Source organism: Salvelinus sp. IW2-2015, linkage group LG1 (assembly GCF_002910315.2).
Source record: "Salvelinus sp. IW2-2015 linkage group LG1, ASM291031v2, whole genome shotgun sequence".
In the NCBI taxonomy this organism is placed as follows: Eukaryota; Metazoa; Chordata; class Actinopteri; order Salmoniformes; family Salmonidae; genus Salvelinus; species Salvelinus sp. IW2-2015.
This window is the reverse complement of record NC_036838.1, coordinates 5,381,821-5,407,858: the sequence shown is the minus strand read 5'-3', so window position 1 is coordinate 5,407,858 and position 26,038 is coordinate 5,381,821. Positions and strand designations below refer to the sequence as shown.

The window sequence follows — 26,038 nt, the reverse complement described above, 5'->3', positions numbered from 1 at the left end:
CCACTTGTACTTAAACTAATTGCACATCGTTACAACACTGTATATAGACATAATGTGACATTTGAAATGTCTTTATTATTTTTGAACTTTTGTAAGTGTAATGTTTACTGTTCATTTTTTGTCGTTTATTTCACTTTTGTTTATTATCTATTTCACMTGCTTTGCCACTGTAAACATATGTTTCCAATGCCAATAAAGTCCTTTGAATTGAATTGAAATAGATGAGAACAAGCGCCACCTTGTGTAGTCACATGATGGCACATTAGTCATGTGATCTCGTCTGAGGAAGCGAGTTATGTCTCGTCCCGATGCTGAACCTATACTGTAATTGTAGAACACAGAAAAACGTCGTCTTCATGGTTATCTTCTCAGACAGTTAATTTCACGCCAACAATATACTCGCGTTTTAGAACAGATTTTKTTTGCCTTATTTATTCTGAGAGAGTTCAGATTTTATGTCAAATATTTATTTATAGTTTCAAAACGTTTACATGGCTACAGCAAGCGGCAATTGTAACCACGGCAGCGCCCGTTCAGGTATGTTGAGTTTCAATAATTTTCTGCCATGTAACTTTGGGTGTTTTAAGTGGTTTGTTACATTGTTGCATGCCTTCCATTGAAAGGAGGGCCCTGTGTATATTATGATTGTTGTGTAACCTAGCTCTACAGTGTGGGCTGTCATGTCTTGCCAATCATCTCCATAAAACATACATCTCATTCTAGGTACAAAATCAATGGTGATTAATCGTGAATAAATGCATTAGTAACATTGTATAACACAGTAACACACACAATAACACTGTATAACACAGTAACATTGTATAACAGAGTAACATTGTGCAACATGGTAACATTGTATGAGGCAGCAGCATCAACAATGTTTTGTTACAATGTTTCCAAACACTGACTGGAAGAAGCGTTATTGCATAAATGTGTACAAAACCATCCACCCTCTAGTCCGTTATCCCCAAGATGTTTTGTTTCTTGATCATGTGATCGCTGTTGCTGGGGTTGTCATGCAGCTTTGATGTGTGCAATATGAGTCTTTGTGTGGGTGCTATTCCTTGAATGATGCCGTGTTTCCCATAGAAACTAGCAGGCTATCCATTCACAGGGTAAGTTGAGAACGCCTACATAGTATCACTATCTTTTTTTAAAACCATGTCTATATTTCCCAAACACAATGCAAAACAATCCCAATCGCTTTTTTGTCTTTTAATGATTTTACGCATTTTTTTAGCACAGTGTTATCACATAACAAACACTTTGTATATTTTAAACAGTTAATATAAGCCAGGCCCTGGTGTTACCTCATATCCCAGCAATAATGTCTTGCATTACGCCTGGAAAGAAAACACTTCAATTTGCTTAACTTGCCCTTGGCTCAACTTACCCCAAGGCAACACAACTACAAGGATGCTCTTTCATGCTACGTTTAGGGCCTCATATTGACGCTTATYGAGACCCCAAATMATGTATAGAAAAAATGTCAAATGATCTGCTTTGGTTTATATGKAAGCATCACGAAACCTCTTCCCTAAATATTTGGTKAAATTATACATTTTGTGTATGGTTTCCTAGAAACAAGGGGTGGCTCAACTTACCCTTTGGCTCAACATACCCGATTCTCCCCTACTGACATTCTGGATGAAATAGGCAAAGATAGTTKTCTTTATGTTGACCTGATGCTGACAGAATTTGCCAATTAGAGTTTACACTTGTCAAGTCTGGGGTAGGAAATTATACCTGATGGCCACTTTCAGCAAGGAAAATTGTAGCCTTGAAATTGTTCTAATTCTATCCCACCATTGCAGTCAACGCTGTACTTCAATGCTCATGAGTCTTGATTTAAGCAATTATTCCTCAATTCCAAGGTTAGTGCTATCTGGAATCCCTGGGACGTCCGTACCCTAAACACTTACCCCTAGCGTTTTAAATTATTAGTTGGACGTCCCAAGGATTCTGTTAAAGTGCTAGAGCGTTGGAAGCTGAAAGAAACTATTGTTTCATGAGCCCCCTCCAGGACCCCCAAGACCCTGACTACTCTTGCTCCCTCTCACCACCATAGCATGTCTGCTACATTTTAAACCAGACTGACCCAGTTTTTTACATTTATTTAATTTTTATWTCACCTTTATTTAACCAGGTAGGCCAGTTGAGAACAAGTTCTCATTTACGACTGCGACCTGGCCAAGATAAAGCAAAGCAGTGCGACAAAAACAACAACACAGAGTTACGCATAAACAAACGTACAGTCAATAACACAAAATAAAAGAAAATAGAAAAATCTATGTATATTGCGTGCAAATGTAGAAGAGTAGGGAGGTAGGCAATAAATAGGCCATAGAGGCGAAAATAATTACAATTTAGCATTAATACTGGAGTGATAGGTTCTCCATATATCATACACTGTGATAACCTCCCACCACCCAGTTTCTTAACTTCCTCTCACGTGTCCTAGTCTACGGTGCCCATATGACCGTGGACATGGGCTTTCATTTCTGCACTGGACTGTGTGTGGGTCAGGGGTTTAGAAATGGTCTTGTCAGCAGTCAAGCGGTTATCAAGCTTTTTTTTCCTCATGGCATAGTATACCTTTGACTCATTGTTTACAGTACTTCATGTGTGATCTCATACATATTATAATGAAATGATTCACCACAAGTGCACACTGTGGGGCCACCCTTGCGAACATTCGAAACAGTTTCAATTAAAACTGTTTCTCCGTCTCATAATCGGCATCAGCCAATTAAATTCGCTTTTCCCATCAGATAACTTGGCGTACTTAGCCCAATGCTAACAACACAAGCTGGACGTGATTATTTCCCTGTAACAAAATATGTATCAGCCAATTACAAATGTTGACGTTATTGGACGTGACTGGAGATACTGGGATACGTTGTCCACAGAGCGGAAAGGCGGGCTTTCAAGCTCCTGCCTATTCATCTCTTTGGATTGGTGGATACATCTCGTTATTTGAGTACTTTTTGGAATAATAAATGAGTGGTGTTGACGTCGAAAGCCTGTATTCGATGGAGAGTGAGATGCTATGCCATCTTCAAGAATATGCATTGGCTGTCTCGAAATTTAACAGGGACAACTCCGATATAAAGTGTTTTACAAAGTGCATCACATTTCTATCAGTAAACCTGTAACAACCGAAGCGTTATGAAACTTCTATTAGATCAAATAAGTATCATGTATCTAAATAGCAATTTAAAAAAATGATTGACTAAATTCAACATTCCCTAATTTCCCCCCATACAAAAACTTCTCACTTGCTTAAATATTAATGATCTGCTTATGCGGACAGATTTTGTGTGGAGTAAACCCTCTCGCTTCGCCTCTTCCTCTCTGACGTGACCGAACACCTTTTCATGAGAGCGTCCTTAACAGAAGTCACACGGCACCATCTGCTAATCAAAGTTACTAAAACACGTACAGAAGTCCAATTGGACAGATAGCTCACAGTGTTGAGAGGCAGGTTTTCTGGTCTTTTTCACAGTTTGCGATGTTCAAATCCCAGTTGAGATATAGATTTTTCCTTTGAAAATTCCTGGAGAATCACATGTATTTATTTTTACATTTTGTGTTGCGAAGGGTTCGGCGAAAACCTTAGAAATGAAGATTATAAATATATTTAATGAGGAGCTTCTTGGAGTCCCCCTTGCAGACTGACATATACAAGGGTGTAGATCTGCTGGAGCGCACCAGAGCCATACTTTGCCAATTCTCAGAATGTTACTTGTTTAAAAAAAGTTTTGATAAAAGCTAAAACAATGTCTCCCAAGATCACTCAATGACTCATTAGTATTCTACAAAGGCCTAACTATAATAGCACACAGTGCATTTGGAAAGTGTTCAGACCCCTTGAACTTTTAACCACATTTTGTTACGTTACAGCTCAAATTGATTAAATAATATTTTTCCCTCATCAATCTACACACAATACCCCATAATGACAAAGTGAAAACAGAGGCCAGCTGTGGTAAATATAATTGATTGGACATGATTTACAAAGGCACACACCTGTCTATATAAGTTGACAGTGCATGTCAGAGCAAAAACTAAGCCATGAGGTCGAAGGAATTGTCCATAGAGCTCCGAGACAGGATTGTGTCGAGGCACAGATCTGGGAAAGGGTACCAAAAAATGTCTGCTGCATTGAAGGTCCCCAAGAACACAGTGGCCTCTATCATTCTTAAATGGAAGAAGTTTGGAACCACCAAGACTCTTCCTAGAGCTGGCCGCCCGGCCAAACTGAGGAATTGGGGGAGGTGACCAAGAACCTGATGGTCACTCTGACAGAGCTCCAGAGTTCCTCTGTGGAGATGGGAGAACCTTCCAGAAGAACAACCATCTCTGCAGCACTCCACCAATCAGGCCTTTATGGTAGAGTGGCCAGACGGAAGCCACTCCTCAGTAACAGGCACATGACAGCCCGCTTGGAGTTTGCCAAAAGGTACCTCAGCCCATGAGAAACAAGATTCTCTGGTCTGATGAAACAAGATTGAACTCTTCGGCCTGAATGCCAAGCGTCACGTCTGGAGGAAGACTGGCACCATCCCTACGGTGAAGCTTGGTGGTGGCAACATCATGCTGTGGGGGTGTTTTTCAGCGGCACGGACTAGGAGACCAGTCAGGATCGAGGGAAAGAGTAACAGAGCAAAGTACAGAGAGAACCTGCTCCAGAGCHCTCAGGACCTCAGACTGGGGCGAAGTTTCACCTTCCAACAGGACAATGTCTTAAGCACACAGCCAAGACAACACAGGAGTGGCTCCGGGACAAGTCCCTGAATGTCCTTGAGTGACCCAGCCAGAGCCCGGACTTGAACCCGATCTAACATCTTTGGAGGGGCCTTGAAAATAGCTGTGCAACGACGCTCCCCTGACAGAGCTTGAGAGGATCTGCAGAGAAGAATGGGAGAAACTCCTCAAATACAGGTGTGCCAAGCTTGTAGCGTCATACCCAAGAAGACTCGAGGCTGTAATCGCTGTCAAAGGTGCTTCAAAAAAAGTACTGAGTAAAGGGTCTGAATACTTGTGTAAATTTGATATTTCAGTTTTTTATTTAATACATTTCTTTTGCAAAAAATTCTAAAAACCTGCTTTTGCTTTGTAATTATGGGGTATTGTGTGTCGATTGATGAGGGGGAAAAAACATTTAAATCCAGTTTAGAATTAGGCTGTAACTTAACAAAATGTGTAAAAAGTCAAGGGGTCTGAATACTTTCCGAATACACTGTAGTCTAACGTTGCTGTTAGATTTTTTTTAAAACACCACTTAATTTCTTCTGTAGGCTACACTTACATGTACAACGTTTTGTATGCATTACTATTAGGGCTGACCCCATTTAGTCGACTGGTCGATTGTTTGGTCGACCGGGATTTTTTTGGTTGAGTAGTGGCAAATATATAAAAACAAATTATTGCACAAGAGACACATGTCTGATTCAAGCCAATCTGAGCGGACTAATCCAATGCGGGGACACACCAGTATCACCAGTAGTACATTTACCGTTAATTCACATATTTTCTAGTCTACAATATTTGTTTGTTTATGGTCATTTCTGTTAATGCATTCAATATATTATTATTATTATTACAGTCTTACCGTTGTCATTCTCGTAGTGGACACYATGTTTTCAGAGCGCACAACCTATGCTACACTTGTGAGAAAGGTTTGGTTGAGTTGTCAATTCTGTTTGTCTTTACTCGCCGTCACTGTGGAGCTTCTCAGAGTAATTTTTTCTTTGCCTCAAACAGCAAGTAAACAAAGTCTGTTTTTACATCCATTGAGAATGACAATAGTTCCTCAACATAGCCTATTTCAAAAATCTTTCCAGCTCTCTCCCTTTCGATTATCCTACCACTCAGCATGAAAGGGGGAAAAAATGTAATGCTCTGATCCGGTGGAAACGTCATAAAATAGGTCTATCTGATTTAGTTCTTATCCCTTTCGCAAAATAGCCTACAGCTGTGTCTGTCTGTGTGGAGCTCACTGGCAGGAAACTCTGAGGACACAGAATATTTTATACACTGTTGCAAGCTTCGGGCTGGACCAAGTTAATACAATAGTTGATACAATGTTTCATGTCCCTTGCAGACAGGCCATGTGTAGCCAATGTGATTTATAGGATATTTACTTCTGTCAGGATATTTTCTACCTGCGGGCTGCAATGTTTTAATTCTTGGCTTTATGTAGGCTATTTTTACATATTGGCGATGGCAATCGAAGTTACTTTTAGATCTGTATCATTTTCATTTCGAATTTTGATTAAKCACATGACATTGATTTTGAGATATGGGACTTTATTATAAATTAAATTAGACTGTTCCACGAAAATGTGCATATGAAAATCATAACTTGGCACTCCAAATGGAAAAGGTTGCTGACCGCTGGTGTAGCCTATTACCAGCAACTTCAGGGGCATAATGGCAGAATCTGTGAAGGCCAGCAGCAGCGGGAGGAGGGGGGACAGGAACAGTTATTTTCCCTTCTGGTTAGGCTATATTGATCTCTGGCTCCCTCTTTAGTAATTTGTGTGTTTTCATTTTTAATTGCAGTGCTTAAAGCATCATCAAGCTCAGTAGCGTACATAAAGTTGATTTTATTCAAATATATGGAAAAATACACGTTTAAAAAGTTCAGCCAATCGATTGGTCGAAAGAACAGATTACTCTTGGTCAACCAATATTTTTTTTWGTCGGGGACAGGAGMAGGGCTCGAACCCATGGTGAAAGTGCACTATRGATTTCGAGTCAACCGCTTTAGCAGTGTGTGCCACATGGTAGCAATGGTAATAACGGTACATGATTAATTTTTTTAACGATGTGTGATAAACGTACATGTGTAAGGACTTCATTTATCTTTTTTCCATTAATGCACATGGATGTGTGTGAAACAGATTAGCAAAAACTGGATTTTGTCTCATATGCGAAAACGTGAACATTTTGTCTAATGTTAGTACTAGTAGCCTAGTTAAAGATGCACCAATGCAATATTTGTTACACACACGACATTGTTACACACCGATGGAACAAACGTAAATCTTGAATTTATAGGTTTAAAATATCCCCCTAGTGTCCAGGGTTGACCTATATTTTTAATATATTTTTTTTTTTACAAATGCCATTGGTTGGTGGATATAAAGTCTAAGATCTCTTATAGGCTGATGCAGAATTTTTTACAGGAAATAATCACAGTCAGCTGGTGAGGCTAGCATAGGGCTAACGTGCCAGGTTATCTGACTGGACCAGCTACAATGTAGCGTTCAATAACGTGCAAGTAAATCAACGATTTTAATTGGCTGATGTGCATTTTGAGACTGAGAAACAGTTTAAAGTTAAATAATAACAATAACAAAAAGACCACCTCATAACCATATCCTCTCGCCACAGGAGGAAATAGAAACAGGAAACAGGAAATAGAGTCCAAGAGACCACCCAGAGTTAAGAGTTGACAGAGACGAGGAGCAGCTTTGCTTGTTTACTGGTTCCAGTGAGGTTGCATAGTGTAGCCTGCTCTCCCTGGGTGGCCCAGTGCAGACTGATAGCTTCTGATCCATTGTAGCGATACAGAGATGCTGGCAGACTGATGGTCACAGTGCTGACTATGACTGACGGACAAGGTGCAGAGTTGTCTATTAAGCCTTCTCTAACACACCATTGACTGCCCTGAACCGGAAGAGCAGGAMTTTTCAGCGGATTTATTCRGTTTGATTGACTCTATCTCTTAGTGCGGCTCAGCAACAAGCCCTCGTCATCTGCACTTTTGTTTTGACGATTGCTATCGGCCTTGATGGCCAAAATGSCCCATCAAGATCTGTCAATTTCTTGGCTCGGGCTGCRATTGCTGGCACGAAATGTTACAAAGTGAAATTCTTTCAGCARAGGTCTGAATTGTTTTTGACAGGGAGAGTCACGCAACTGCTGTCATGTCTGTGAGTGTTTGTGACCTTGCAAGGTTCTGTGTGTGCAAGTCGATATATTGTAGTTAGGTCACTCCCCGCTAGATAGGCTTCTCTCATTCACWTGGCCGAACTAAAGATTGTTAGATATGCAGGTGATTATTGTGGATGGCTTTCTATAGGTAAACATTGAGACGTCACRGTTGCCTCACACAATCCTACACGCACACATCGGTGATTCTCTCTTCTACGTCCGTCAGACCAGATTTTGGGTCTTCTGTCTGGTCTTCGAGTTCTGTTTACCAGAGGTGAGGTGACCCAATTCATGACAGCAGTTCATTTCAAGTTCCACTTCCTTTTTCTTCCATTACTGCTGAACTAGCTCTTTTACCCACTAACTGTATGGTCCACATTTCCCTTCCAAGTCTGCTATTGTCACATGTTTGTTTGGGTGACTCAGAGGTTGAATTCAGCTTTCACCAGCGGTCTCTCCACTGAAGGTGCAGTGATTTAGGTTTTTACTACACCTTTATGGTTTATGTTATCGACGACGACAATCCAAATGTGTAGCATCGCACCTCGAAGCTCTGCTCCTTCGACAAACGACTACCAAGTCAGACGGGTGTTGTAACAGCAGCCCGACCATCCCTGGAGTCTTTCTGTGTCTTCCAGCCATCTCCAGSGGTGTGTTTCTGTCAGCCTTGAGAGGCAGAGCCGCCAGCTACAGCACACCAGTCACCCGCAWCTCTTCCTCCAGGGAGGCTGTCTGTCTCGCCCGGCCCAGCCCAGAGCATCTGATCTGGGTGTTGTTTTAATAAGCTGGCCTGTGTCACCTCCCAGGGTTTTACTAGATAGAGACGTGATGATGGATGACTATATGAGGCGAGGGAGATTAGGAAATGTAATTCATGAAATCTGCCCGAACTAGTACGAGAGCTGTCACTCACTGAAGGGTAACTTTACGASACGTAGCCTATTCATCAGTACGCAACAGTGTACTGTTGGTGTTGGTGCTCACAAAGGAAATAGCACTAATATGGAGTGACGTTGCGGTGCGCTATTTCAGGTAACATTGGTGTTTTGCTCAGATATCCACTCCACATTCTTTGATAGGCCTGACTGTTCGTATTAGTCACTCTCACTATCCTTCTATCGCTGCTAACATGTTTTTTTTCTTCCTTTTTCTCCCCTCGCTCTCTATCTGTCCGTCTCTCAGAGAAGGACAGGTTGGTTTCCTCTGTGTCTCCTCACGGCTACGGCTCCAGCGACAGCAGCGGCAAGCATGTTCACCACAGAGACGGCCATGGCAACCCCCGGTTGCCCACGGCGACGGCGGGTGGTTGGCTGGGGGCGGAGCAGGGAGAGGAGGCCCTGCGCAGGAAGKTCAAGTACTTCTTCATGAGCCCCTGTGACAAGTTCCACGCCAAGGGCCGCAAGCCCTTCAAACTGGGCCTGCAGCTGCTCAAGATTGTCATTGTCACCGTGCAGGTAACTACACACATTTAGTTTGATATGCACTTTGAGTGTATGAACAGTACATTTTCAACGCCCTCTTGGCAAAGCTCAGGTTTTATGGCGGGACCAACAATCCTGAAGTCCATAACAACTGACACCTTGTTCCATATGCACCGTTCCTATTGGTGGATAGGATGTCTGTGCATTTGACGTTTTGAAATATGGACCGACAATCTTTACAACAATAACTTCTAAAATGTCCCAAAGATCAGTAAGGGTTACGTCATAGTTGGTCACTTTCCTTCAATAAAACACCTGAATCGCTACTTCCCTCCATCAGCTGGTGTTMTTTGGCCTCAGCAACCAGATGGTGGTGACGTTCAAGGAGGAYAACACCATGTCCTTTAAGCACATCTTCCTGAAGGACTATGACGAGGGCTCCGACGACACGTTGGCCGTGTACACACAGAGCGATGTCTACAAACACATCTTCTACGCCGTAGACCAGGTAACAGTCACTAACGACACCCGGGTCATGTTCATTAGGGCATGCAAAGGACTTTTTTTTTTTAAGGAAAATGTTAATGAGAGTTTCAGGAAATCTCTCCGTTCGGTGCCTAATGAACACGACCCGGCATACAGACTGAGATGTAAACATGTCCATGCAGCGCAAAGAAGGACCACATCGCGTCCCCTTCATCATTTCATCCTCTACTTTCATCCTAAAAGTCTCCAACTCTTTAGGCCCTGTTTGAATATTTAGAATGTATCCTTTCCTTCCTGCATCATTTTGAAGGAATCACAGATCTCAGTGAGTTTGATTGGTGAAAGCGGTAGTGTGGAAACGTTCACTAATCGTCTACGGATCCGCATACAGATCAGTGATTACCTCAAATTAGGGCGGAAAGAGGGATAAATTATTTTTAAATATTATTCTCCATCCTCGTACCCTTCCTCCTCCCTCACAGTATGTGGTGCTACACGAGACCACGGTGGGACACTATGCGTACGTCTATGGGGTCGGGGTGAACGGGAGTGCCCTCTCTCTCTGCCAGCAGTACTACAAGAAGGGCAGCATCGATCCCGCCAATGATACCTTCAACATTGACCCTCYTGTTATCACAGGTACATAGATCTACTTTCTTGCATTATGCCAGAGGTCACCAACCCTGGTACTAGAGCTACACAGTGTTGGTGCTTCCCAAATGGCACCCGATGGAGTGGGAATGTAGTGCCATTTGGGACTCAGCTTAAATGTAGTTCTGTTCCAACATGCTTTTGATGATTAGTTGACTAATTGAAAAAGGATGAGTTTTGTGCCAGATTTGAACAAAATCCTGCACGCCTTGTGGCTTTCCAGGGCCAAGTTTGGTGGATTGACCATTGCTTTATGCCTTAGCCTTGTCTAGCCTGAAGTGAAGTTATTTCATTTACTGTAACAATGGGGACTACCCAAAGAGTTGCTAAGCTGCTTATTTCCAGTACCACGTCATCTTTTCAGTAACAATTCATCGTAACTGTGTCATTTTCTTCTTGACTAAACGTGTGTAAGTACTGTATTGTTCCCCGACCCCAACCATGTGAAAGTACTAGGAAGCCCCACTTCCTTATATGAGCTGACACTTGGGACAATACTACTGACTAAAGGGGAAACACATTGAGCAATGGAAATCACCTGGTATTGAAATGACCTACCCTTGAAGTGACCTGCCCTTTGACTCTTGACATAATCACCAGAACAGAATAACCATAGATATATAATTACTAGAGCATACATTTATATCAGTGTAATGGTAATTCTATTTCAGTGTAATTCTATTTCTGTAAGGAAAAACATTGACAGCCCCTAAAATGACTAACTTCTCTCTCTCTCTCTCTCTCTCGCTGTCCTGTTACTAGATTGTGTGGGAGTTAACCCTCTGTCAGTCCCTCGAGCGCCTTTAGGCAGTGACTACAAGAACTTTACCCTCAAGTTCCACAAGTAAGGCTTCATTTTTCAAAAGTCTTTTCAAATGACTTCGGTCTCTCGTGTTTGCTGTCGGTCTAAAACTAAGATAGATGGTACATCCATTTTTGTAGTATCTGACTGTAGACTTTTAGCGCCACAAACTGTTTACACACTCCCTATAGCCCTGGGTTATGTTCATTAGACGCCAAACGGAAAACTAACAAAAAACAGGGAAGGTCTACCTGGACTTGTCCAATAAGAAGAAAAAAAATGTTTTGCGTTGCAAAATGTTTGAAAACGTTTCTCTTTGCTTTACATTTTACATTTACATTTTAGTCATTTAGCAGACGCTCTTATCCAGAGCGACTTACAGTAGAGTGCATACATTTTATTACATTTTACATACTGAGACAAGGATATCCCTACCGGCCAAACCCTCCCTAACCCGGACGACGCTATGCCAATTGTGCGTCGCCCCACGGACCTCCCGGTTGCGACAGAGCCTGGGCGTGAACCCAGAGACTCTGGTGGCGCAGCTAGCACTGCGATGCAGTGKCCTAGACCACTGCGCCACCCGGGAGATCGCTTCGACATAACCCTGATATCCCTCTGCATTTTCTATTTCCACTCCATATTGTCTAGACTCATAAACGTGACGATACAGTTCCAACTAAAGGCCATCAACATTCAGACCATCATCAACAACGAGATTCCTGACTGTTACACCTTCCTCATAACGGTGAGTCCCACCCCCCCCTTCCCTCCCCCACCACTTCCTACAAATGGTCCTACCCAGTCTGTGGCTCATTGTAACCTGTTTAGTGTGTAGTAGTTGCTGTGGAAACCGTTTCATTGCCTGTATATTATAGGTAACCTATAACCCATCTGTTATATTATCCCTTGAAGAGGGATTTCATTTTATTGCCAAGGTTTACAGCAAGTACGACTGGTATGAATGTCTGATCTGTTGTTCTTTCCATCTGATTTTACAGATAGTCCTGGACAACAAGGCTCACAGTGGTAAAGTGAGGATCAGTCTGGAAAACCAGGCTTTTATAAAGGAGTGTAAAGACCCCAGTGTGTCTGGCCACGGTGAGATAGACGTTTTGTTTTTATTAAACATTTATTTCACCAGGTTAATACTAATTAGACACCAAACAGGAGAAGCGGACTGAAACGTAGGGACTACATGAACTTCTGCCGTTGCTAAATATTTTTCTACGCTGTGCCCTAATTATTACGACCCGGGAGAATCTCATGAGGTTGAAAACCAGTTTTTCCCGAGCGAGAGAGACCTGGTAAGAGATTCGTCCAAAAAAATGTCTTAAATACATTTAGCGTGTGGATAGGTCAATACGAAACTACACACAGAATGACCAGACAGAAATTTACCGGTACAACTTGTACCACAAACAAACGGCAAGACAAACACTATGTACACTCTAAGCAATCTCCCCTATTGCCGTCTTCATTTGACCTCATAAGACATTATAGATGCCTCATAGGAATTTTCACTTAGTCATGCATTGGTGTCAACGTGAAATTTTGACTTGTGGAAGTAAGGATTCGCCCCCTATGCTTCTARTTGATGAAAGCCACTAACTCCTCTCTTTCCTTCCCTCCCTCTATCTCAGCGGAGAACTACACACGGCTAGCGTTTGACGTGGTGGTGGTGATCGTTTGTATACTGTCCCTGTTGCTGTGTGGCCGCTCCATACTCCGCGGCATCATACTACAGGCGGTAAGTCACTGGGAGGCGGAGGGCAGGAAGAGAGGAAGTGGTGAAAAGGAGGAACATCCAATCTGGTGGTCCTCTATAGCTCAGTTGGTAGAGCATGGCTCTTGCAACGCCAGGATAGTGGGTTTGATTCCCGGGACCACCCATATGTAAAATGTATGCATGACTCTAAGTCATTTTGGATAAAAGCGTCTGCTAAATAGTGTATGATATAATAATAATAATAATGTATTGTCTGAGAACATACTGTAGATGCATTTGTTTGCTTGTTAAAGGGTTGGGGATTGGGGTGGAAGGAAGGAAGGAAGAGAGATGTTTGTTGTTGTTGATGGTAGTGGATTGGTATTCTGTGAATTGATTCCATTTTTAGAGTAATGCTCTGCGACACGAAAACCGAGAAGGTGTGAATACTCGTCTTTCCAGTATGGTCACCCAACTCCTCTCTGTGTCTCTCTCTCTCTCTGTCTCTCTCTCTCTGTGTCTCTCTCTCGCTCTGTGTCTCTCTCTTTTTCTGTGTGTCTCTCTCTCTCTGTGTGTGTCTCTCTCTCTTTCTCTGTGTGTGTCTCTCTCTCTCTCCGTGTGTCTCTCTCTCTCTCTTTCCTGTGTGTGTGTCTCTCTCTCTCTCTCTCTCTTTCTTCTGATCGTCTCTCTCTCTCTCTCTGCGTAACAGGAGTTTGTCGAGTTCTTCAAGACTAACCTGGGCCGGAAAGTAAGCTGGAACGAAAGGATGGAATTCATCAACGGCTGGTACATCCTGCTCATCATCAGTGACGTCCTCACCATCATCGGCAGCGCCATTAAGATCGGCATCGAGTCCAAGGTCAGAGGGGACTTTTTCCTCTACTGCTCAGAGTAGAATAGAATACCTTTATTTTTCCCAGAGGAAAATGATAAAGAATTATTTGAAATTGCCAGCCAAAAAAATAATCTCAGTTTGGGTAAAGACCGTTGTGCTAAACTCATGAGGCATTTATGAGTTGAATATCTCTCCATACAGAATATGTCATCGTATGATGAGTGTGGCATCCTGTTGGGGACCTCCACCTTGTTGGTGTGGGTCGGAGTCATTCGCTACCTCAGCTTCTTCCAGAAGTACAATGTAAGTTGCCTACACACACAGACACAGACAAGCACTAACGATGACGGATTCACCCACTCTCCTGGCTCTCTCCCTCTCAGATCCTGATCGTGACCTTGCGAGCTGCGTTCCCCAACGTGATCCGGTTCTGCTGCTGTGTGGCTGTCATCTACCTGGGCTACTGCTTCTGTGGCTGGATCGTGCTGGGGCCCTATCACGTCAAGGTACAGACAGCCACCATTTTGAAGCACAGACAGACATGCTAACAGAAGAAGGCCAATGACAGAGTGGGCCGGCAAATAAATTGAAAAGGAAACAGTGAATCTGGAGGGGGACACCCTATATGGTTCAGTGATGAATGCACAATGGTGCATTGTGGGATTTTGCACAATAATGACGTACTGTGATATTAACATGTGATTTGTCTATTATTATAATTACATTTTACTGGCCCTTGCCAGTAAGATGGCCATAATGGATTTTCTTTTATTTATTTTGTTTAAAAAAATGTGTGTACTGAATCCTCAATCATTTTGAACCGATTCACTGTTTATATCATACAGTGAGAATGGTCATGTTAATTCATGGTTGTTTGTGTAATTTAACAGTCTCTCTCTCCCTATTGTATTCAATTCATTAAGCTGTATTGCTATGAAATACATGAAATGTAATTGAACTGTTTCCCTCTCCCTCTCTCTCTCCCTCCGTCAGTTCCGCTCTCTCTCCATGGTGTCGGAGTGCCTGTTCTCGCTGATCAACGGCGACGACATGTTTGTGACCTTCTCGGAGATGCAGGAGAGCAGCACGCTGGTGTGGGTGTTCAGCCAGGTCTACCTGTACACCTTCATCTCCCTCTTCATCTACATGGTACTGTCGCTCTTCATCGCCCTCATCACCGGCGCCTACGAAACCATCAAGGTAACAACAGCGGGCAACATTTTCGTCAGGCAAAAGAGCACAGACCTGTGTCAAAAATACAGTAATCCCATTATCATCTGCAGTGTGATTTAATTTGAAAATGTTCTTCAACGGTGTGCGTTTTCAGAGACCATGGTACAGCCAAGAGTCATGAGACTTTAAAGCCCTTTGTCTATGTGAAGGAAGTTAGAGGTCATTTCTCAAGCCGTTGCTAACTTACCGCAATATGACTGGAAGACTATAGTATCTACTAGCATGCTTGCAGTTACCCATAGACTTCCAGACATTGCCCAAATGCTATTTAGCAATTGCGCTAACTCTAGTTAGCAACTTCCTTCAAACTGCACGCAGAGACATAAAAACGGTATCCGCGAGTTCATCTGATAAAGGGCTTCATTACCAAAATCCCGAAGTATCCCTTTAAACGGACTTGAATCCAAATGAATGTAGAAGAACACTGTATCCTTTCTTATTTGCTGCTTGTCTTTTACATTCATTTGGAGTTGAAGCGTATAGCTGGGTTTACACAAATTCTGTGGGATGTGGATTCATATTTAGAGTTGCATTCCTCATAAAGAACATTCATGTTCACAGCTCATAGCGGTACAAACAGAAGCCAATTACAAACAACAACACCTAATGAAAGCCAACCGATCCCAATACACACTGTGGCTGCTTCCCAAATGGCTCCCTATTCCCTATATAGTGCACTACTGCCTTGGTCAAAAGTAGTGCACTACATAGGGAATAGGGTGCCATTTGAGATGCAGAGAGTGAGCAACCTAAACATGGATGCCTGTCTCCTCTCCTGTCCCTCCAGCACCAAACCCAGGAGCCCTACCACATTACGGACCTGCACGCCTTCATCGCAGAYTGCACTGACACGCCCAGCTCGGGGATGTTCCGGGGCCTAGAGACCTCGCCATGCTCTTTCTTCTGCTGTTGTGACAGGTGGGTCAAAGGGCACAGGTCAAGACTGAAGGTAGAGTTCAAGGCCGGGTTCAGAAACCACCCTCCAGCTCCTAACCTCTTCAGTATTTGCCAATCTGAAGGCGTCAGACGGGTGTAAGTTGATGGTGGTGGCTCCACCTAGCCTTGATGGGGATGGATGTTCCTCTGTAGAATGATCAGCAGTAGATGCCACTTCAATGACCAGACAATAACAGATGCATTCACTGTTATCCTTTCTATCATGGTTGAGAGACGTTTATGTTTTTCTACATGTGTATGCGCGACCATGTTAAGTGTTTGTTTCTTCCCTCAGAACGACAACATACGAGGATGTCCTTTTGGTGAACTGACTGGGCTGGGGTGTCTGGACCTACAGCGCTCTCTGCTGGCCGGAGCACCACACTGCATCCAGATTTTAATTGTCATTACCATCAAATCTGGGTCAGGCATGAGCACTTACTTGAATGAGGGGCCTCAGTTCAACCATATACAGACAGAGGACTATGAGCTGAAAGCCTCATCTTTTTTTGATTGGATTCATTGGCCAGACCTCCTGCATTGTGTGAATGTTATAGGGATGTTGCCTGGATGTTACACAGTAACATACAGCTCAACACAGCATTCCCCACACAGAAAGAGAACAACAGTATTTTACCAAAAATCTGGATATATGCACAATCCATACTTGCTGAGGACCATAGTGCAATGTGAAATGTCTTGTTAGCATTAATGCTAACGTTTAGCTGCTTTTAATTGTTTTACATGGGTTTTTAGGTGTTCAGTAAGCTGCAAAATGGACAAGAACTGGACAAAGCATGTTATTAATATCAGAAGTTCTGGTTATATATGAAGGGGATGACAATGACATGCATACTTCATACTAGGTCAGAGACTGCTCTGGAGTAGCATTTCCACTGTCCCTAAAAGGAGAGGGCACTTAAGCCCAAGTCACATGACTCACCCAAGAACATCATTGCCCTGTCATGAGGCGCAAGCCCAGCAAGAACTGCTGAGAGCAAGGCTGGCTTCGCCACAGTGCTTTGTGTTTCGCCACATTGCTTTGTGGTTACCACCGCTGCACTCAAGTGTACAAGTAAATTGAACTTAAACCCTGCACTGCATCTGGACCCAATGGCTCACTCAATAGCCTTAATCTTTGCTCAGATGTACAAATCTCCTGCCTAATAGGCTGAGTTTAGACAGGCAGTCCAATTCTGCTCTTCTTTTGACCAATCACATCAGATCTTTTTCAGAGTTGATCCGTTTTGGTAAAAAAAATACAGATTAGTAGATATAAGATAAGACTTGAGCTTCCTGTCTAAACGCAGCCATAGTATTTCAGAGTTTAAGACCGATCAATTAACAAAACTGTACTTACACCAAGGTGCTGGTTCTGGTCTCCAGGAACAATATCCATAGAATTGTCCTGTAGTTTAAGTTGGACAGAGAAAGAGATGCAGTGCATCATCTCAAGCACACCTACAGTACCAGTAGTTTCAGTAGGTGTTCATCCGATGACACAGCACACAGGGTAAATGTCAGTGCTATTGTTGATTTGTACGTGTCAAGTTGTACACTGTACATGTCCTGTTCACGACGCACAAATGATGCTGCTTCATCAGAGGTTATTTGAAAGGGGACCCGTAGTGAAGTAGTCAAATCCACTCCGAGTCTCACAAAGACCCACTAACACAATACCCACCATGGCACAGCATTCCGGTCGCAATGGTAATGTGACTTTCCAATTTTGCCTGACCTGAATGTAACTTCTTTAAATGAGGAAACTACATGATTGGAAAATGGAGGGTTCATCTTTTTTTTGGGGTGGGGAGGGTGAATTTTTAAAAGGCCTAAGCTCCAGTCGTGGACAATATGGATGGAGAACTGCAGATTGTATCCGACTGGTCTACAGAACAAAGACTGCCTGCGAGTAACGAGGAGAGGATAACGAGCAGGCAGGACAGCTAAACGAGGCCAGAGGGATGGGGTATTTGCGAGCACTGCAGTAATGCCTGTGATGTTGACCCAGCACAATGCTCTTACATATGTTTCGTTCCCATTCTGTTTTATGCCTCATAATGATGCCTAGTTTAAAACTAGCCAATTGCTTTGTCCTAGTGAAAGTTTAAATTATTTCGTGTTTTTTTTTAATGTTGGGTTGTTTTGGTATCTAGAGAGGAACGCCTAAGGGGAGTGTGGTCTTCCGGTTCAGACTCCAGAAAGTGGTCATGCCTTGAGCTTTGTACTCCAATCACTATTGAAGAAGAAAAAATCATATATTTTTTAATAGGTTCTAGGCCTGCTTCCATTACGGTCCCTAGCTACTTCTTCTAAAAGTGAACCTTTTGGCGTTTTGATAGATTCCAAAGAACCAAGGTGTAGGCAAAGTTCTATGGGAATATAACCTCCCAAATAGGCTGAAAGCAGAGCTTTCACCATATCCGTTCTTTAGGATCCGAGAACACCAAAGGGCTGGAGGCTACGAGAAGTGGCTAGGGGCCGAAATGGTACAGGGCCATAGCCTYTCTGCCGGTTAGTGAGGAGTCATGTAGCTCTTATTTTAATGGTCATATAGTACATTTAAATTAAATGTGTGTTCTTAACTAAGCAGTACACAAACAGGATTTGTTTTTGGCCTTGCGATTGTATATTGTAGTATTAGACACTTAGATGTCCTGTCCAAGCAGTCTGTAGACATGTAAACAGTTCATTGTGTAATCTTTTTTTTACGTTGATCTTACTTGAACATTGTTTTAAGTATGTTGGATCTCTGTGCCACACTCAGTACGAAGCCAAACCACTGATGATTAAATGCCTGTTTGTTCACCTGGCTGGAAATACTTTGGAGAAGGAGGTGGTGGCAAATGCTTTGGAGAAGGAGGAGGTGGCAAATACTTTGGGCTGCATCCCGATTCTCCACCCTTCTCCCGAAGTCTGCACTTGCACGCATCAATGGATTTAAAAGCAATGGATTGGTGTAATCGTTGGCTAGAGGGAATTTCCTCTTGTTGAGTCTACGACGGGAAGTGTGCAAATGCAAAAAAAAAAATGAAAAAGGGTGAAGAATCAGGACGCAGCAATACTTTGGTTTCTTCACACCTTGATTTAGATCCAAACAAAGCCGGTTAAATTGTCTGCTTTGTTCGTGTTTGATTTATATATTATTTGCATGAAACTCAACTCTAGGCCCATAGTCAAGCTTACAGTATAAAGTGTGTGACGGAAAATCCTGAGTTTACCACAGGATGTAATTACCTGAAGTTACCAGATGGGGGAATACGGGCTTTTGCACCCCTCAGACTTGGACAATAACATCCTAAAGGAGGAGAATAGACCACCTTACATCCAAGTTCTGTTTATTAGGTAGACAGAGACAATAGGGATCTAATACAACCGAAGACTAAATTATTGTATTATAGTGCAACAAATACCATAGATACATTTACACAATTCATGTAACATTCAATATGCACAAATTCGGCACAGTCCAGATATAAAAACGGCGATGGTAGATCTCCTTACATAGAAAACACGTGCCCATATCCTGGTAACACAGGAAGTTGGTGGCACCTTAATTGGGGAGAACGTGGCTCGTGGTAATGTTTGGAGCGGACTTAGTGGAATGGTATCAATCACATGTTTTTGATGCCATTCCATTTGCTCCGTTCCCGGCCGTTATTATGAGGCGTCCTCCCCTCAGCAGCCTCCACTGCTAATGTACCTTTCCTAAGCAGCCTTTGGCAGCTGATGCAGCACATCATTCCTTCCAGTCCACTAAACCTAATATCATCATCCATTATGTACTGTCCTGGCTGCCTATCCTTTAGCTGAGCTCTTGGCCCATGTCCATCTCAGTGACTCACTCTTTGTTCTTGCACTCTAATAGTCTACAGGGTGTGTCCACTGTGTATGTGCACACCACTTGATGCTGGCGATGAGTTTTTATTATTTTTCTCCACACCAAATACAAACACACACATACGAACAATGACTTACAGACGCACACAAACGATGACTACTATCTCCTCTGCCAGACCCTCGTGGTCTCGCCTCCATCCCTAGTGCCTGCATTATTGTTTGCCACTTGGCCTTAAATTGTACCAATTAGATTTTGTTTCTCAATATTTCAATAATAAATCATTTGATTTTTCCCTTGTGTTAATGATGGCGGATTGATTGATTTCCACGTTTTTAAGTATACGTTTTTTTCAAGACGAGAAGAGAATCGTCCAGCCCATTGGGCATCTCACTACACCCCCATATTGTTTTTCCATTTAACCTTTATTCATACAGGTTATTTTCATTGAAATATGCCTTTTGCACTAGAGACCTGTAATGACCTGTGGATATGCTTGTAGTTGTTACATGGTGCCCTCAATACATGATGACTACTCTGAGGTAATGGTCTACAATCTAAAGTTTCAATGGGTCGGTAAGGTTTGGTGTTTGGTGTCTGTGGCGTTGTTAGTTCTATAGTATTTCGTTTGTCGTTTGATAATGTGTTCCAGTGTGTCAAAGGTGGCCTCACGTTTCCAGACTGCCGAACGACGATGACGAGAGAAGTTACTGTAGTAAAGGGGTGACGTGCTAGGCTTCCATGATATTTTCAGATGAGGTTCCCTCTAACGGTTGTCTTGGTGGACCAAATACTTCGTAACCAGGCCAGAAATGTACCACCATGACACTTTTCTTCAGCATGAGTGTACATGTGTGTGCGTGTGTGTGTGTGTGCTGGTCTGTTTGTCTATCTGTATATCTGCCGGTCTCTCTGTCTGTCTGTTAGCCTCTCTGTATGTGTGTGGGCTTGCATGGTTGTTTGCACTGTGCCATGGGCAGCGTATGCAGCTGTACCTGGAGCTGCATACACAAAGTATGTCCGGGGTTAGTGTTGTTTTGGCAGATGGGTAAAACAACAAGACCACACTGGAAGACTGGGCCAATAAGACAAACAGGGGGATGAAAGAAACCGCTTTGGTTTAACAATTAATCCCTGTTCCATTGCCACAGGCTTTCCCATAGAGACCAATACTGAGCCACACCCTTATAGGACAACATTACAGAGCATTGAGGTGGGTGGGCAGAACCAGGAAGTGACTGGATTTAGTGGTTTTACTAACAACCCAATTAAGGATCTTAGTTTGCGGCCGAATACACACACACACACACATACTATAAAAGCTGCGGCGTCAGGGAGAGGCTCTCGATTCCCCATTCTCTGCAATAGGCCCTATACGAGGCTGACAGGCTGCAGATGTAATAATTAGCAAAGCCCTGTGATTAGCTGAGACAGACAGAGGGGTTAGACAAACGGAACCGTATGAGTCACCCGCTTCCACACACACTATAATGAGGCGAGGTAAACACACACACACATTAGGGAGCACACACACACACTGTAAGAAAGGCAGTTTGAATGGTGAGAATCTTTATGTCTACAACTTTCACATCACTCTAGTCCAGAGTAAATGCATCATGTCTGTTTCCAGTCTAACCCTCTCCTCTCCTGGCACTGTGAGTTGGGACTTTTCTTTGCCCAAAGCCTCCTCTTTCATTCGTTCTTCTTTGTCGTCTTGCTGTATAACAAACTAGTTGATGTCCGATTTCTTGGCCCGATTCAGTCTCTTTCAATCTCCTTCTGTCAATCTCATAGTCTTTGTATGTTCCTCGTCTTTTCATTGATTCCTATTGTAAAGCCAGCAGCTGCAACTGAGGGAACAAAAACAAGCTGCCACTCCCAGTGTCTTCATAAGTGCCATAAACAGATGCACCTTATCGTCGCTGTCTGATGAAAACATCTCCAGAACAGAAACTTTTCAGAAAATGTAGAGAATTACCATATTTTCCCATTAACGAACATACCGATTATTAAACTTCAGAAGCTATTTTGAATAAATGTCGATGGTCGTAGAGTTATGAAATGTTCAGAGCACATTGAGTTACTGCTTTGCAAAAACTGAGTTACAAGGTTTTCATCAGACAGTGACATTATGCTAATAAATAAGACATAACCCAGACTGTGAACAATGCCATTCTCAGTTGAATAAATATGCCTATTCTTCATTGATATCAAGAAACTATCAATTGCATTCAAATCGATTTTTGAACCAACTGAAACTGGAACCTTTACAGACTATTGTGTTTACATACTTATGTAGCCTAGCCTATTTGTTTGGCCTTACAGGCATCCAGTGTAGACCTGCAGTAGTTTAAATATTAGCCATGCAGCTGGATTTTGGAAGTTCATACACAGAGTATGAGTGGGGGGGGGGGGGTGAGGGATGGGGCAAGGCACTCTCGCACACAGAAAATAAAAGGAGTGGCAGTGGTTTAGCATATGACATCATCCCTATTTTAAATAAACCTCAGGCCATGTTCTTCATTGGTTCCTAGCTGGAGAAATCGATTTTTTTGGGGGGGGGCATGCTTCTCCTTCAATTTCACCCTCGCTCGACTATGTGGTAACTCCACTCATTCGATTCTTCATCTTGAGAGTGGTCTGCTTCTGTGGTCCAAAGAACGTTACTAAAGGAGGGATGCACGTCGTTTGAACAAGTCAATTGAATCTACAGCTTCATTGTGAAGCTTGACAGTAAAGGGAGTCAGCTGCACGTTTGATTGTTTGTCCTCTAAATTTATAACGTCTGCGTCGACATATTTGGTCTGTTTTTGTCCAGCCAGCGAGGAAGTAGCCTTAAAAAGGAGTAGCCTACGACGGTCCCTGAAAGAATTTGGGGAAACGCTGCGAAGCGTGCCTCGACATTCTTACGGTGAGTGAGAATTGATACATTGTAGCACTAGCCAGCAAACGTCTTGCAAAAAGCAATTTCTTGGCTACATTGTTGCCATTTCGGCGTATTTGATCATTTTCTGCTAATTCATGCTGGCTTCGCGTTAAACAATGGCTACTACTTTATCCAAACAAAGCTCATGAAATTACACAGATCAAACGTTCGTTTTTGAAAGCCCATGTTTTCTAACTGGATTTGATGTGATGCCTACAACGTCGGTGGAGTTTGGGCGGTGGTTTCCTTAACCTAAAACAGCCTTGTCAAGGCGCATTAGGTGACTGGACACAACTGTATATGTAGCCTATATGTTAATTTAATCAATAATTTATTGACTAACCTCGGCACCAAACTTCCCCCTATTATGCCCCAGCTCCGACTCTCATTGTTCTGAGAATGAGGGCCCCAAATGGCTACTGCAAAACCGGGGTTAATTTACCGTTAATTATTTGGGCTTCGCTAAATTCTGTGGCTCGCAGGTAAACTCTGCTATGAAACTGCGTTTTCTAATGGAGAGCAGGTGGAGCGCGAGCCCATTATCGATTGATAGCCCAATCGAAAGTGCATCCTTAACTGTTCTTTTATTTATATATGTGTGTGTGTGTGTATATATGTGTGTGTGTATGTAGTCTAAATGTCTTTGTTGGTTACATTGCTGAATCAATATCACATTATACACACCATTAACATCCAGCTAAAAATCTAATGTGCGCAAAATTGATAGAGAAGCATGTAGGCCTGCGCCTGTCCATCACAATTTCCCTATCACAAGAAGATGTTGAGTTACTTTTTACACCAACAGCACGTCAGTGAAAACGGGAGTGTCTGTCTGGCGTATCTCCAAGTCTGGAGATGGCTGGCTGCTAGATTATACTGCTCACCAAGATTCACATCGCTGTCTGTTTTCATACTCACACATACACATCCAGAGATATCACCCATGACAACAGACTGGGCAGCGCTAGAGGGAGAGTTCAGAAGCATCAGATGGCTATGTCAGATCCCAGTGATACTGTCATCTGGGTTTTGGCTCCAAATACATATTACGTCATCCGTAATGGGGCACATGCATTCCACATGCCAACGAATGCTATCCCACCTGCCCCATCTCAATGTCACTGATTGGGTGTCAACAGAAGTCCATCAAATGACTGATTCTTGATCAGATTTCGAACGTCTATCGAACAGCATCAGTCTGGTCGTGTCTGCTGTTGTCATCAATTGTTCTGTTTCAGATAYCAGGCCTCTTATCAGTGATCAAGTGTTTAATTTCAATCTGAAAGAAAGAGTTAATTATGTTAAACTGTCATTTGATTTCTTAAAGGAGACATGACTGTTTTCCTTTTTGCTAATATGGTGAATGTGATCTTGTTTGGTTTTCGGGTTTTGTTGTAGGGGTGTGTTATATATCCGTTTCAGGGTGTCGCATTGACTGAGAGGTTACGTTGCTGCAGGGGTTTGACAGTGACACCCTCTCGCCCACCCTGAGTGGGGAGTGTATGTCCTCGCTCAGCAGTGACCTCTCAGGCAACCCTCTGAGTGTGAATTATCACTGCAGGGGTGTGAAACCATCTCTCTCACTGATGCCTATGGCAGCCTGAGCTCCTAACAAGTTCACCAGATCAGGGGTGTGAAACATGCAGTCCGGGAGGGGGGTCCAATCTGGCCAGCGGATGCTCTTATTATTATATACTTTAAAATGACTAAAACCAAATCAACTGTCAATTATAATGGACCTACATTCAAACAGTTTCTTGAATGTGTCCAGCTCACTAATAATCACCTACATGTCAGGGTGCATTGAAAATTCCAGAAACGATAGATGGAGGACCATATTTAGCTAATTTTTAATATAACAAATTCTGTGCGGCCTGCCGGACCTCGTTGAAGACCAAATGTGGCCCCCGGGGGGAAATTACCTTGACACCCCGGTTTAAGATAATAACACTTCCCCTGTATGGTCGCCACATCCTCTGTCCTCATCCTAAACCTCTGCAGTGTCAGATCTAAATAGAATAGAGGTTGGTAGTCAGTGACTAGAGTCTGGTTTCAATTATGGGCTCTTTTGGCATAGAGGAACTATATCACACTACGTCAATAAGGGGGGGAAATTCAAGGGACTCTCCCAACAAGTTACGGGGCGGAAATAACATTACGTTCCAATTCAAAACCAAAGTTTTCAGTGGTTTTGCAGGAAGTTGATGCGTTGGACTAGGAACCGAAAGGTTGCTAGATCGATTCCCAGAGCTGACGAGGTAAAAATCTGCCGTTCTGCCCCTGAACAAGGCAGTTAACCCACTGTTCCTGTGCCGTCATTGAAAATAAGAATTTGTTCTTAACTGACTTGCTTAGTTAAATAAAATAAAATTTTAAAATAGCCACTAGTGAAATGCACTCGTTAAAAATAACCTCTGTGATCTCCATCTTGCTAGCCAATATTTTTTTAAAGCGGATAAAGTAGTGATGTAGGCAGTGACGTAGTTTGCCTATGCCAAAAAATAACCTAGTCACTGCTTTTGTCTATGGTTGGGTTGACGAGACTACCCTACGTGCAGGTTTAGGATCAGTATTACCAACCCTAAAATCATCCTTATCGCTGTAGTTATTGAAAGAAAACTGACCTTAGATCAGCCTCGTAGAACTAACGTTCTTTCTACGAGAGTCATGTAACATGATTAGCACCCAACTAGTCTTGGTATGTAAATGCACTGGTGCACTTCAAATGGTTCCTCTCCTGTAGTCTGGACTCCCTTGTTAGTCAGCATGGTGCCCTTTGGGGCAGCTGCAGTTGTCTATTTTAGTTAAGACTCACAGAAATACAGGTGGTTGTCATTGCATTGTTTCCGATCGCGTGACCGGACCGCTGCTTAAATTGGATACAGCCGTAAAACTCAGGTCAGTATCTGAGTTATTTCGTTGGGTGCCTTCAACAAATTCACTTAAATAATWGTATTGGGAGTGCGGGTGTCACAAAAGTGTGCTGTTGACTGAAATGGCTTTCCACTTGTATGGTTGCTAATGCGCCCTTATTTGCTCTGGTTATTGTTGGGGCCATGTGAAAGCATCAATGCAACATCTGCTGAGATATTACGCAATGCATGTCAAGGTCACTGGGCTCAAATCCATTTTCTTTGCCCTGCAGTGAGCAGATGATATAATACCTAATTACARACACCCTGACGGGACTAGCTATTATCTACCCTATCAACTGCCATAAAATCCCTCAATTTGCTGTATTACATATGGCACACATCT

At 42.8% G+C, this 26,038-nt stretch overlaps 2 protein-coding genes across 4 annotated transcripts in view; both read left to right on the top strand.

Moving 5' to 3' along the window:
* Positions 1 to 281: 281 nt before the first annotated feature.
* LOC111955855 (mucolipin-1-like) lies at positions 282 to 18,824 on the top strand. Its single transcript, XM_023976235.1, has 14 exons — positions 282 to 537; positions 9,127 to 9,398; positions 9,706 to 9,873; positions 10,334 to 10,490; positions 11,265 to 11,346; positions 11,956 to 12,052; positions 12,306 to 12,405; positions 12,948 to 13,054; positions 13,722 to 13,871; positions 14,049 to 14,150; positions 14,231 to 14,353; positions 14,841 to 15,047; positions 15,868 to 15,998; positions 16,312 to 18,824. Exons 1-14 carry the CDS (start codon positions 492 to 494, stop codon positions 16,346 to 16,348), a joined length of 1,779 nt encoding a protein of 592 aa, XP_023832003.1. The 5' UTR covers positions 282 to 491; the 3' UTR covers positions 16,349 to 18,824.
* A 3,537-nt stretch (positions 18,825 to 22,361) lies between these two features.
* prr36a (proline rich 36a) overlaps positions 22,362 to 26,038 on the top strand; it is a 39,659-nt gene continuing 35,982 nt past the window's right edge. For all 3 annotated transcript variants that reach the window (XR_011473711.1, XM_023970240.2, XM_023970154.2), the window contains exon 1: positions 22,362 to 22,765. The gene's annotated coding sequence lies outside the window, so the exon portion shown is untranslated. The remainder of the gene's footprint in view (positions 22,766 to 26,038) is intronic.